Genomic DNA, 14,046 nt, shown 5'->3' with positions numbered 1-14,046 from the left:
ATACAAAGAAAACTAGAAAATAAAACACTATTAATCAAAACTACAAAATAAAGGTGCTGCACTCTGCAGCGTTTCCCCGACCGTTGCTATCCGCACAGCCCAGGTCTCTGTCCTTCACTCCACTGTTCCCTTGGATTGTTCTTTAATACTTTTGGGGCCTGCCCACGGTTTCTCCACCACCCCTATATTTCTTTTCTTTTCTCATTTGTCCTTTCTTTTTGTTTTTGTCCTCCGGCCATTCTTTGTCTGGCAATATAGCTTCCGCTGGCTTGTTTGTCGACCTATAGGGGCAGAGCTGAGGGAACACCAGTGTTGTTTTATAAGCCTAGCAATCCCCCAAGGCCCATTTCTCAGCCACTCAGATAGAGGGAAAGCTAACACACCTGCTCGTGTCAATGCCATTACTGACAGGCGGATCTTACAAGGCTGCTGCCCTCATCCTGCAGCACCATGTATGCGCCAGACAGTCAGCGCAGATCTCCCCTGTTACAGAGGCCCATGAATGTTTCCAGTAAGGAACAGTTTTTTCTTTTTTCTTTACTGGTCCTGACATGACGTGATCAGCTTAAGAATTGGTTTGGATGTTACTGGAGGCTTGTACTGAATGCTGGCGGAGCAGCCAGTTTAAATACTGACCTTGCATTTAGTTTGTGTGTTGATGATCCTGCATCTCTCACTGGGTGAACCAATAACCTGCTCAACAACTAAATGCTAACTATTAAACCATGTTTATGTTTGCTATCACAGCATTAACAAGGAATGATAACTACTAAACCTAACTAAACCTTCTTGTTTACAGATGGGAAACTGAAGACATGGGTTTATGGTGTAGCTGCTGGAGCATTTGTTCTACTCATCTTTATAGTCTCTATGATTTATCTAGCTTGGTGAGTTTGTTTTACTAACTACAATTTTCCAATAGCATTGCCCTAATATTTTAATATTATTTGACTAAACTAACATTTGCTAAAATATAAAAATGTAAGCTCCATATTCAAAAAGTATCTGTTGAAGCAGAAAAATCCAAAATGATGAATTCATACATTTGGTCTAAATATGGATTAATTCTATATTAATCTATATTAATTCTAACTAACATTATTTAATATAAACTTATATTTATATTATCATGCAATGCTGGCTCTGAGGATCAGCCTTGATTTGGCCTCCCCTGGGCATCAACATGCACAACTTTTGAATGAATTTTGTTTATTTAATTATTTTTTTAACTTTTAATAATTTATTGGAATTGATTAGTTCATTCTTTTCTGTTGAGTCCCGCTGGTATAATCATGTTCAGTCTATTTATCCATTTACTTTCTTTTATTCTTCTATATGTTATTCTGTTAAGATATAAGATATATGTAACAGATAAAATTTTAGCTGTGTTTACAATTATCACACACATCACCTATATATTCTATATATTATAATATCTATATATATATTATATATATATATATATATATTATATTATTATATTATTAACTCAAACAAGGAAGTTTCAAATAGCTTTATGCATTTTCGTTTTTTGATTGAACTACCTATACCTCTGTTATTATTTAAACAATCAAGAGTGTTTTTACCAAGTTGTCATCATCTAAAATAAAAACATTTTAGCAAAGCCTGGTTTCTAAAAAGTGGTAGTTTACTCCTTCCTGTGATCTATGATTTGTTTTTCTTTCTTTCTTTTTCTTTCTTTCTTTCTTTCTTTCTTTCTTTCTTTCTTTCTTTCTGTTTTTTTTTTTCAAAAAGTGATTAGACAAATGTGGAGTGACATTTGATTTTGCAGTTTAAATACTGTGTATACACTAGCCTTGAAATATGAGTAAAACAATACATTTTTAATTATGTTTGTTTTTAACCCTCTAAAACTGTTTTCTACATAACAGGCCAGAACATTACGGATGTTATTTCAAACTCGCTTTTAGCTTAATGTTTGAGGTTAGTGATGTGCAGTTTGTAAACGATTCGTTCTTTTTGAACGACTCATTACGGTGATCAGAGTCCAATTGAATTGGTTCTTTTGATTCACCCAATGAACGAATTGCATGACAAACAGGAGTTGAGTTACAGGCCTATCAAAGCTCATGAAATCATTCAGAAACGCTCAAGTCCGGCTGATCCTTTGTAACAAGGAAACTGGGTTGTCTGTCAACTCGTTGAGCGTTATGAAACTGAACCTTATGTGCCATGTTGTTGTGTGCAGAGGGTTAATGGTTTTGCTTCTAATAATTTGTATGTTTACCAGATTATTCATATATTGCAGTAAATCTAAGTATATTAGACACCTTACTGTAAAGCCCATAACAAACAAAAATGAGTGAGATTATTTCAAATCACAAACAGAGTTGTGCCATACTTAAAGTTTTTTATTTATTTTTTGTCAAGGTGAGAGAGAGAGCGAGAGAGAGAGATGGAGAGATTTAGTGGTTAAGTAATATTGAATTGTATTTTGTGAAAATGTAAGTTGTTCAGTTGACTTTTTATTTATTTATTTATAATAAAAAACACCAGCAGATCAGTTTGTGTAAGATTGCAGGCTATTAAATAGCCTGCAGATGTACTGTTGGATTAAATAGTTCATACTCTTATGTTTTCTCCAGGATTCGTATTAAAATTCTTACTAAAATGTAATGTATTTCATTTCATGTTTAAGAACCCAGACAATGAACTATAGATTCTAGCTAGCTATTTACCATTAGTGATGTGCTGTTCGTGAACAATTCGTTCTTTTCTCTATTCTTTTGAATCGACTGACCAAACTGAACTGAATCAAATGAATCGAGTCAGTAAAAAGAGTCAAACTGCCCACCACTATTTGAGGTCACTGTCCTCCTAAATTGCCACGACCCCCTTGCAAATGAGGCCACAGTCTCAATGTGTTAACTTTTTGCATGCATAATACGTACATAACTAATGAATCAATGACGTGACTCATAACTATAATTTCCCGATTTTAAAAAACATATTTTATTAAAACATTTGTATTTGATGACCATTTTTAACCCCGCAATTAATTGCTATTCACGGATGCAGCAGCATCTTCAAAATCTGTTCGGGAACTCTGCATTTGCTCAAAGCACATTTCACAATTTGATTATATCACTTTACTCAAACATTGAAGAAGCCGTCTCTTCTTTTGTGTTTCGTTCTTTGCTTGTTTGATATTTTCCATTTCACAATTTGAACAAAATAATTTGCTCAGACACCAAGATAACCTTTGATTTCGTTCTTTGATAATCTGACAATGCTCAAATCATGAAATGGTTATTTTTGTCGGTCACTGACCGAATCCTGACTATGAGTGTAACACACACACACACATACATATATAGGTCATATTGTCATTTGACTTGACTGGAATGAAAAAAGTTGTGCACAATAGGACCTCCAGCCAAGTTCAAAGCAAACTGCAAGCTTGTAAAGGGAAATTTAGAGAAAACTTGTAATTCTGTATTGGAGCAACTGGGCCCAGAATCACTTAGAATGACTGCAGAATGTAAAATCTATTAGAATGGCATTAGAAGCTACTTGCTGTTTCAGTGTTAAGATATACAACATATATTTTAAAAAGTAAGACACAGCCAGAGATTGTTTGGTGAATCAGTGTTCATTTCTTTTTTTTCTCAATCTACAGCAAAAGGCCAAAGAAACCCCAGAGAAGGCAAAACAACAGGCTGAGACCTTTGACACTGGCTTATGACGGTGATGCGGACATGTAGGCTTCTCAGCAAACACATGATCTACGGAGGGAGAACCCAACGTGTCTATTACAGCACTGCTGTGTCAAGACATGCCCTATCCTGACTGGATTAAAAAGCCCTATGGCATTATCCATGCAGGCCTTTGGAAAGCATGTAAAAAAAAAAAAAATTAAATTTAAAAAAACATGGAATGAATGTTCAAAAGAACCAATATACAAGTACACTGTTTGAAGAAAATCCACATTCAACAGTAGCCTATTATAAAAACAAACAATAATAATAAATATAAAAAGCTTTTTTTTTTTTTTTTTTTGCTGCACAAGAACCTTCAGAAACTATAGACTAAAGTGAAACTGCCTTTGCTGTACAGTTGTTCGTTCTGTGTATACTAACTGCTTTCTACATAGATGTTACTGCAGCAGAGCAATGGGCATGCTCAAACTGGATTGTATTCCATAAGCACAAAGAATATATCCCTAGCTTCTAAAATCAACAACAATACTATAAGGAGAACCTCCTTTGTGCTTGCAGATGTAAGGGACTGGGGCTAAAGTACTTGCATGCTGTCAATAGCCACTGCATATACGCCCCATGCCTAGTTGGAGGACTCCATTTCCCGCATTGCAGCTCCGACACATTTCTACAACCCTGACTTTATAAAATTCCAAGACACATTTTCAATTTGGATCTTTCCCTGCAGTTCCTGTTTTTTGGAAGATATACTGGTAAATATCTACAACTAATTAACATTCATTTATACCGTCTTAAATCTATTGGACTCCTGCCTGCAACCTTTTGCTACATTTCAGGCAAATTTTTGCACTATATTAGTGCAGCATGAGATGCACTTATATCTAGTATTGCCATAGAAAACTGCCTCTTTCAATGCAGGATGACGTAGTGTCTTGTGCTAGAAGTTTAAAATACATTTTCCAGAAGGAGCAAACCAATGTGTACCTATTAATTTAAGAGTAGAGTTCTGTAATGTGACAGAATAAAAACTAAATAAAAAAAATCAGTGGATATGTGTACATAACCATTCTTGTCACAACAGCAATTTTGTAAAACCAGTAACCTTTGTGGTCTGTACAGCTGCAGTATTATAAGTGTCTAGTTTGCTTCCTGACTAACTTTTAAATGCATAATTTCAGCAATGGTTTCTAATACTGTGATTTTGAAGGCTGTTTACAGCGTGTTGTTTTATATTTGTTTTCTATGATACCTGAAATATTTAAGAATCACTTCGCCTTTGTTAATTGATTCCACATTTAGATGGCGTTATGTGCTAAGGGATCAAGACGTGTTAAATAACTAGAACTAGTTAATCACTGCTCCAAACGTGTACATTTGCTTACTTCATATAAAGAACGTTAGCATCTGCCTTACCTATATAAATACAAAGCTTGTGGAGCTTACAAACCACTGTTGCATTGTAAACAAATACCCATTGCAATTGCTTTTTAAATATCAAATACCTATCACACCTGTATATACTGAGCTGTATTACTGTGTAAACTTAAAATGCTTTTAGTAGAAGAAACCAATATCTGCTTCAGGTTGGTATACAGACATACAATTGTCTTCTAGAGGGGAGTTCTTTTCAGAAAATGTGTAATATCAAGGTTGAAACTTAGAAGAACATATCGGAAAGCAAAGAGGTATCACACATTTATAACCATTACTGTTTATAACCTACAAAAACATAAAGTGAGGACAAAAAAAATAATTCTGTCAACTTAAAAAAAAAGTAGAGTGATATAATTTACTTTTATTTTGTTGATTTCTGAACTGAGCAGATGATTTGGGATTCTGTGAGCTTTGTCTCTCGCCAAGTTCGAATTTGGCGGTAAGCCTCTTAACTGCTATAACATGGTGTGGGATTCTGAAGTGCATGTCACATCTGTTGGGATAGTTATACTGCATTTAGTCTGTAAATAGGTAGAACAGAATTTATCATCATTCTGCCAATAGAAGTTAATTAACTGAGTTTAGCCATTCATCCTCAACACAGTGCATTCATTTTCTACATCATTCCTTTTTGAATTTAAAAGCAAAACTCACACACTAACTACATTACAATTGTTAAACATTAACTCAATTATACAGTATTTCACATCTTCCTTGGTGTTACTTTGTGTCATTTAGCCTAATGTGAAAGCTGAAAGTTCGCCTATGACAATAGGGTGGCAACTTTTAAAAGAATGTTTACTTTTTCATTTTATTCTTATTTTGATATGTAAATAATGTGTGTTGTTTTTATTTTATAAATTGTATACATTTCTTTTGTAATGCACAACATGTTCAGGACGAACCTTTAACAATGTGTGTATAATGTTTCTGAGCTTTGTTCAGTTATTACAGGTGACATGTAAAGATGAAGTAACAAGGTTCCAGACTTTTTCCTACCAGTTGTTTGTTTGTAACTGACAAATTGCTTATAATAAATTAAGAAAGTGTTCAGCTTTTTCAATGTTCATTTTTCATTAGTTTAGAATTGAAAGGCAAAATACAAATTTTGATACAGGTGTTTTTTTTTTTTTTCCTTGCATCTTTTAATGCAATAAATATGTGTAATGCATATAAATGATTCCAACCCCAGAGCTTGTTTTTAGCCTTATGTAAATTTCATGTACCAGTAAGTACATATATTATATATATATATTATATATAATTATATATATAATCTATATATATATATATATATATATTACTAAACATATATGGGACAGACATGCCAGTGAATCGTAAATAACAACTGCATGCAATTGCTTTGGGAAATTTAGGGGTTGAAAGCTGAAACAATTGTGTTCTCTGGAAAGGACTAAAGCTGTCACGTTGAAATGTTTCCTATTAAAACGTCAGTATTTCTGCAGTGTTGACACAGGCACCTGGCAGATCTGCTGTATTGCCCATCACCTGGCAGATCTGCAGTTTTACCTACTGTGACTGAATCTGACTTATAACATAAGTTGTTATACTTGTGTACTGACATGTGTGCCATTTTTACAGACTATTGTCAGTGATACCATTTGCATTACAAATCCTTCAGTCATGTAAGGGATAGCCTGTGTGTGTTCCAAATGCTTTTGTGTTTGTTTTTTGTTCAACCCCTGCACATGCCCAAAAGGATTACTTATTCTGAAATCAGTCTACAGGCTGCCAGGTGACTATAATGTCACAAGAGTACAGCTGGTAATAGCTGAAAGGTCGAATTTATATGATGAATCGGTTGCATTCGCTAGTTTTACAGCATATTTTCATTGTCAGTTTACGGCCTCTGTGCGGCAGGAAAAATGTCAGCACCCCGAATGAAAGGAAAATTCACCTCCAGCTGGCTTTCACCTCCTACTGGTGTGGAAATTAATTACCATTGATTGGCACTCAATTGTAAAGATGAGGGAAAGACAGTGTTTTGAAATTAACATATTCATAAATAGGTATGTTTGGATTATTTAATACCTTCCAACAAATACTTCTGAAAAGTAATTACCAGGGAACTCTCAGCACACCTCCAGTTATGCTTATTATTTAGCAGTAGAAGTGTTCCTGTATCTTTCACATGCTCAGGCTTGCTTTTTAGTGATTCAAAGATCCAAGAAGCAACTGCCACAATCTCAATAAAATAACAAATAAATCAAATGTCTGTATTTATTAAATGATATCTGAATCTAATTAAAGTATGCCTCAATACGTTTCTTTAAATCAAGTACAATTAATCAGCTTCACCAAGATAAATAATACTGACATGTTTATATTTCTTTTTTCTAGTTGTAACTATAATGCCCAGTTTTGTACTTTCCCGAGTCATTTTGCAAAAGCTCAATTTGAGTGAATCTCCAGATATCAACAGTGCAAAATGAGTGTTGTTCTGTTCACTGTAAAACTCTTCCACCTAAATGCATCTAGTGGTTCCACGTTGATTTGTGCCATCCAATTTGTTAAATGCTTCACATCATCTTGGGAATAAATGTTTGTAGTAAGTATTCATGACAATAAGGTCATATTTTGTCCTGTCTTGGCTGGACACAAAATTATAGCAAAACTATTGCAAAATTGTCATTGGAGTATTAATCAGAAAAAGTGTCCTGTAAATTTTGGGGTTGGGCTGCAGTAGTACTTTCAATTTAGCGATAGCAACACTAAGAATAGCAACAGGGCACCTTCCAACTAGCGCAACTTATCTTTCTATCGTTCACATTTCTCTTGAGAGTTAATAATTGTTCAGGGGAATGTTTTCAAATCATTTTGCCCTGTCTTTCCAAATGTGTTTTTTCTACCTATTTATATAACCTTTTATCTTGATTATGTAGCAAAACATATTTGGGCTTGATAGGGTCTTACTGGATTTGCTATATGTATATATTCCTCTTTTTTTTAATAAAATGTTCACTACCAATAATTTATAAACTGTAGAGGCAAGCCATGGTTGGAAACAGGAGGTACAAATAACTAATAGACAGTTACATTAGCCAGTAGTAGAGAAGTACCAGGATGCAATTCATCAATCAAACTCACCTTTCTATTAGCCATGATTATTGAAATGCATGGGTACTGCACACCATTAGCTTAGCCCAGGTCTTATATTGATCTTTTAAAATTAGTCCCTTTTCAGATACCACACAATTTGGCCCTAGTATATGGTACATGTAAATAAATGTAATACATACACATCATACAACTCACAGTTCACCAAGTGAAATTTATTTACAAAAAAAGTGTTTGACGGGTCGCTTTATATATTTACTGTGCCACATTAGTGAACCAACTTGTACCAGAGCAACAAAGGTAGATAAGTCTCTGTAAGTACCACATCTCCTTGACTGCTTGTGCAGAGAAGCTACTTTGGATCTAGTTGGAAGGAATACATGACTGGGTCATGCGATCAATAATAGGGGATTTGATTGGTTGATAAGTCATTTTAAGATGGCATTGAAAATACTATTGTTTTCCACTGTGTTTGGTGTACTTGGTTTAAAATTGGATGTTTTGTGACATGGTATATTATGGCATGGGACCAGCCTATGCACCAGTTCTCTTACCTAATATGCATCATTACTATTCTGTTCTTCAAAAACACTTCCTAAAGTTTGCAAGTAATCAACAGAGGAAGCCTCAGGCTAATCAATCATTAGTCTGATAACCATAACAGGGCCTGTGAAACATTCCACTATCTAATTTTGTTTTTCTCAAGTGTACAATGTCTAATGACAAACAACATCCTAGTTTCTTAAAATATCCTTTCATAAATTGAAATTATATTTAATTAGTTTGTTTATGCTAATTAAGACCTTCATAATCCCCATATGATTTAATTTATGAGATGTATGACAACCCCCTAGATAGTACTGTTGCTATGCTAGTTAGCATGTCTCTTGCGTACATCAATGTGCTTTTGTTGAAAACTGATACATCAGAATGCATAATGATGCAAAAAAAAAAAACAACTGAGGACAAAACCTTGGTGTCCTCATAGCTAGTTATGGCCATGTGTGTGTGTGTGTGTGTGTGTGTGGAGGAGTGGCAATCAGTGAGGGTGATGTGCTGCAGTGATTGGAGGAGAGCAGGTTGGGGAGAGGGTGAAGTGCCGCTGGGTGGTATAAAAACATCAGAGGAGGAAAGTGAGTTGTAAGCGAGTAGTACTGAGACAGAATGAGAGCGAGAGTGAATCAACGAAGAAGCTGCATAGACTAGTCAAGTGAGAGTCAATGAGTGATAGGGATAGGAGAGACAGGAGAGATTGAAGAAATAGTAACCAGAAAAAAAACAGAGGGCTTTGTTGTTTTGGCATGGTCAGCCCATTGAGACTGAATGTGCACAGAGAATAAAAAGCCGACAATCCGTTTGCACCTGCAATCCCCACGTCTAGCCATTTATTCTGTTTTTCGTAAAAGAAAGAAGAAAAGGAAAAGCAAAGTAGACCCCATGTTGCCACAGTATTATCAATGATTTTCTACTGCTCCGGTGATTCTTCTCATCATTCAGCTTCTCTATTTGGCTGCAGGATCCCACCCTCTACTGTTAATCGCACCACACTGCAGCACTTCTTGACTCTCTGTTCAGATCTGCTCACTATTGCAGCATACAAAAGTTGCTTTATTTTACTGTTTAAATCTGCAACTGCACTTCTCCAGAGTTTCCAATGCTCCAGTGTTCCTCCAATATGCAGATCATGGCAGCATTTCCGCAATCAAGGCTAACGCTAATCCCCATCTAATCAAAATATGGGGCTCTTGACTTCCTCAGTAATCTATTCATATGCCCGCTCATCCTCTCCAGTATTACAGCATTAATACATGGTGAGAGACGAGATATGAAACTGGGAATCTGTCTTGATTATGAGTTAAGGAGTTCCTCTGTTAGGAGAAATACTGGAGTTGTGAAACCCAAGTCTCAGAATGTGAGTTCAACTTTTCCATTCCAAGCAGACCTGGTCAGAGTTTTCAACCTTCTGTAACCAGAATCGTATTCATCCTATTCCTTCAATCAAAACTGGATCCTGTCTTTCATCATCCATGATAGGGGTTCTCCCCGTCTCACCACAGTATCTATAAAATCTTATATTTCCGGGATCCAATATTACTACCATATCATGTCTGTGCCTTCTCCCTCTATTCTCTCCATACCTGCAGTTTGCCTGACCCTCCGCAGGATTCTTAATAGCTTCCCCCTGCCTCACCCTACTGTCTGCCTATATCAACAGACATTCTCCATTTGCTCATTTCTTCTCTTCAGAAAGACTGCTTCTCCCCCTACAAGGATCTACTTATGTAGACCATCTGCCTCTCAGCCTTCTTTGGTCTCCTCAGAAGCTTCCAATTCACAGTTACTTCTGCTTCTAGTTTCTCTGTGGCCTTTTCTTCTGTTTCAGACACCTACTTAATCATTCAGCTCCCAACCTCAAAGACAGATCAATTTTAGCATGGTCAGTTCATTCATTCGTCAAGTATCAAGTCCCCATATCCCCCCTTTCTTTTCAACATCAAGGTATCTCCCCAGCAGGAACTGCCTCCCCAAGACCCTCTGTTCATTGATTCCTCTCGCTCCTATCATCACTCGTCACTAGTTTTCAACCCACCTCTCCACTCTTGACTCCAGAGCAAGCCTCCCTCCTCGATTCCACCCTCGCCTTCAAAGCAGGCCTTCCTCTTCGACTCCCCCCATCATTCCGTATAGATGCAGCCACCTACTCCGCAAGGGCCAACATCAATCATAGCAATATCAAGAATGTGGGGAGCTGGTCCTCCTCTGCGGTGGATTCTTACATTCATTCATCCTCCTCTGATATAGTTGTTGCTCATTTTAAAATTGCTAGTATGCATGGAGTGGGGACTTCCTTTCGACTGGGCCACCAGAGGTTTTCCACTAATCGGCCTCAAGGGGTTTTTTCCTCTCCACGAAGCAACAGGAATACACAGTCACATCCTACTAAATCACTAACTATCACTCTGTTTCTCGTTTGTCTTTCTGATCTTGTGTTTATGGTATTTGTTGGCATGTGCTGTCTTTGTTTGTCTCATGGTGTGGGTGATTTCGTGAGGAGTCGATGGTCCATTCTTTGGGGGGCAAGTGAGTCTCAATTCTCCGACCTCAGGGCTAGGCATCCACCTCCCTTACCTTCAGCAGGGTTCTCACCATGTGAGTCAGAGCGGGTCCCCGGCCACACTCTGTCCTTTCACAGCTCCTACGCTTATCTTACATCACCTCGAGGCTCTGTTCTATGTTCTTCCTTTACTGCAAATGGCCACTCTCAATGCTTGAGTCGCATACTAACCTCCATGCTTTGTCCATATTTCAGATCCCAGGCAGCGTGACGTCACAGCCAATCAGGTTTAACGAGCGACCCCTTACAGAAGTCTCAGATGCTGGGTAACCTCTCTCTCTCTCTACCTCCTTTTGTGTCCTGGTCTACCGGGACTAACTTCCTTCCAAGGGGTGACTCCTTATGTTATAACCCGCATATGTGTTTTCGGTTGCTGGGTCCTTTGCCCCTGGAATGTGTCAGCATTGTCACCCTCAGTCAGCGACCACATTCTATCCTAGTTTTCAATTCCAGACCCCTCATCTGCTACTAGATTTTGGGCTTTGTCTGCTCCTCTATCCTAAGTCCAGTCTTTTATAGTCGGCACCCTGTCCTACTAACTGATCCTTTCTGCTTCCTCTACCCTATCCTTACATCCCCAGCTCACTCGAAAGTATGTTTCAAAGCTTTTTTCAAAATGGTCGCTCTAGTGCATTGGGGTTTTAGATCTGTCCTCTAAATCACTGCAGGAAAAGCAATAAAAAAAAAAAAAAAACATAATAACAAGTGCTCTGGCGTTTCTGTTCTGTACCACATCATGGATTGTTATTGATGTGTTTCCTGTTTGATAATGTGGTCAATAATCCTTACACTACCAGTGCACTAGAGTGGACATTTTGAAAAGAGCTTTGAACAGAGTTTAAAGTTCTAAGTGTAAAATGTTGTCAGGTTGTTAACAATGAAAAGAAAAATGACAGGTACGCTATTTAAACAGTTGTAGAAACATGTGTGCCTATGTAACATTATATTTTCGGAACCCTACTTCTTACTCTTTAAATAGACTATATTTTTTAGGATGAGCCTTGGTTTCTCTATGATAAATATTTTTTTGCATAGAAATTAGAAAAAAAAAATTCTAAACAACTTTTAACTGATAATTCTAGAACTCCCTATAACAAGTTGAATTTGGTACACATATCCTGTAGCATCCATATGTATTATCTGATAAGGATTCTCTCTGTACATAACAGCCTCCCAACATCAGATTGGATAATTCCAATCAAATTATAAACATCAAGACTCAGATTTCCCTAGTAAAAATTAGAATGTTTAACATTTGTGGGTTATATCTGAGTGGCAAAAATAATGAGACACTTTAAACGAAATTAACAAAATAACTGAAGGTGAAACTATGCAATATTTAGGAATTAATGTTCAACGCAGTGGTCATTCCAGCTAGGTAGTTGACCGCAGTGACAGTTATGTGTCCCAAGGTCTATACCTAGGTTTTCAAATATAGGCTATTCAGTGGTGGTTTAGCTGATAAGATCAAAGATTACCTGTGATCAAACATCACACTGCAAAGCAGTTGTAACATTAAGAGCTATGATAAATGTACACATTGTTAGGCATTTCTAACTAGAGAGAGGAATTCTCTCCACCACTTCAATGGCTATTCTTGTCATTAACCCTGTAATGTCCATATCTGTAGTACGTACTGGACCTCATTTACTAAAGGGCGCTAAATTTAGTGTTAGCACGCACATAAAGTAGTGAGCCTAACATGCGTGATAAATCTAAATTTACTGTCCCATTTACTAACAGAGAACACATTAATTTATGTGCACACTAGTTGGCTCATTTATATGCCATAGTGTGCATTAAATTTAGTTTGAGCAATAATTTAATGAGCATGATAATGTCCGAGACTACATGTGACCACCTTCATATAAAAAGCCCCAGCAGTCCAGGCATATCTTTTGGTCAGTAGCCTATTATGAATATGGTGGATGCAGTTACATTGACTGAAAATGAGTACCCAACATGCAGCCCTCCACAGGGGTCAGGCAGAGGCAATGTAAAGTGAAACTGCACTGCTTACCTTTTAATTTTAACATGTATCTCATACAAAAAAAGTCATGTTGTGCGACGGCATATTTTTCTTTTTGTTCTGCTTACTTGAGAAATATTGATTGATGAGACGCAGCCTCAATGCTCTTCCTTGTTGGCATTATCACCCTGCAGAGTAGGCTCTGTGGATTGTGGTGCCAGTGCTGTGTGACTACAATCACTAGCACCCATCACATTGGGGAAGCCAGCAGCCTGGTAGAAGCCCATTTTCACATTGTGTAAACGTGTCCTCTGTGTAGGAAATTTAATATAATTCCCCTTGAGCTTTAGTAAGGCATGCAGTTGTATTATACACATGAGTAGCTACAGCTTTTAGTGGCAGGGAGCCTGTGTGTTTGTGAATCCAACTGAACAGTCTGGGAGAAATCCTAGTGCACTGGACAAATGCGACACTGTTCTGATTTTACTTAGCAAAAAGACTGAAGGGACACAAACCTAAAAAAACAATGATATGCAAACACACACAGAAGAGATGAATTCAAGGTAGTTAGAAGTCTTGCATAAAAAAAAGATCTTTGTGTACTTAATCGCAACTGGCAGAATAAACAACAAATATTATTGCTGTATGTGCAATCCTCTCTGTATAATCCTTTTGTGGCAGGCTGGTGAGTGGATAGAGGCCCAGAGACAGACTGCAGTTCAAAAAATCTTAATTTTATTATAAATAAACACAAAAATAAAGTGCACAAG

The 14,046-nt window shown here is 36.9% G+C and overlaps 1 protein-coding gene across 1 annotated transcript in view; it reads left to right on the top strand.

Moving 5' to 3' along the window:
- LOC121315054 (thrombospondin type-1 domain-containing protein 7A-like) overlaps nt 1-6,299 on the top strand; it is a 193,664-nt gene extending 187,365 nt beyond the window's left edge. Inside the window, exons 27-28 of the mRNA XM_041248944.1 lie at nt 800-887; nt 3,641-6,299. Of these exons, the coding sequence (XP_041104878.1) occupies nt 800-887; nt 3,641-3,725 (173 nt within the window). The 3' untranslated portion in view covers nt 3,726-6,299. The remainder of the gene's footprint in view (nt 1-799; nt 888-3,640) is intronic.
- The last annotated feature ends 7,747 nt before the right edge of the window (nt 6,300-14,046 follow it).

Source organism: Polyodon spathula, chromosome 4, assembly GCF_017654505.1.
Source record: "Polyodon spathula isolate WHYD16114869_AA chromosome 4, ASM1765450v1, whole genome shotgun sequence".
In the NCBI taxonomy this organism is placed as follows: domain Eukaryota; kingdom Metazoa; phylum Chordata; class Actinopteri; order Acipenseriformes; family Polyodontidae; genus Polyodon; species Polyodon spathula.
This window is presented reverse-complemented; position numbering and strand designations above follow the sequence as displayed.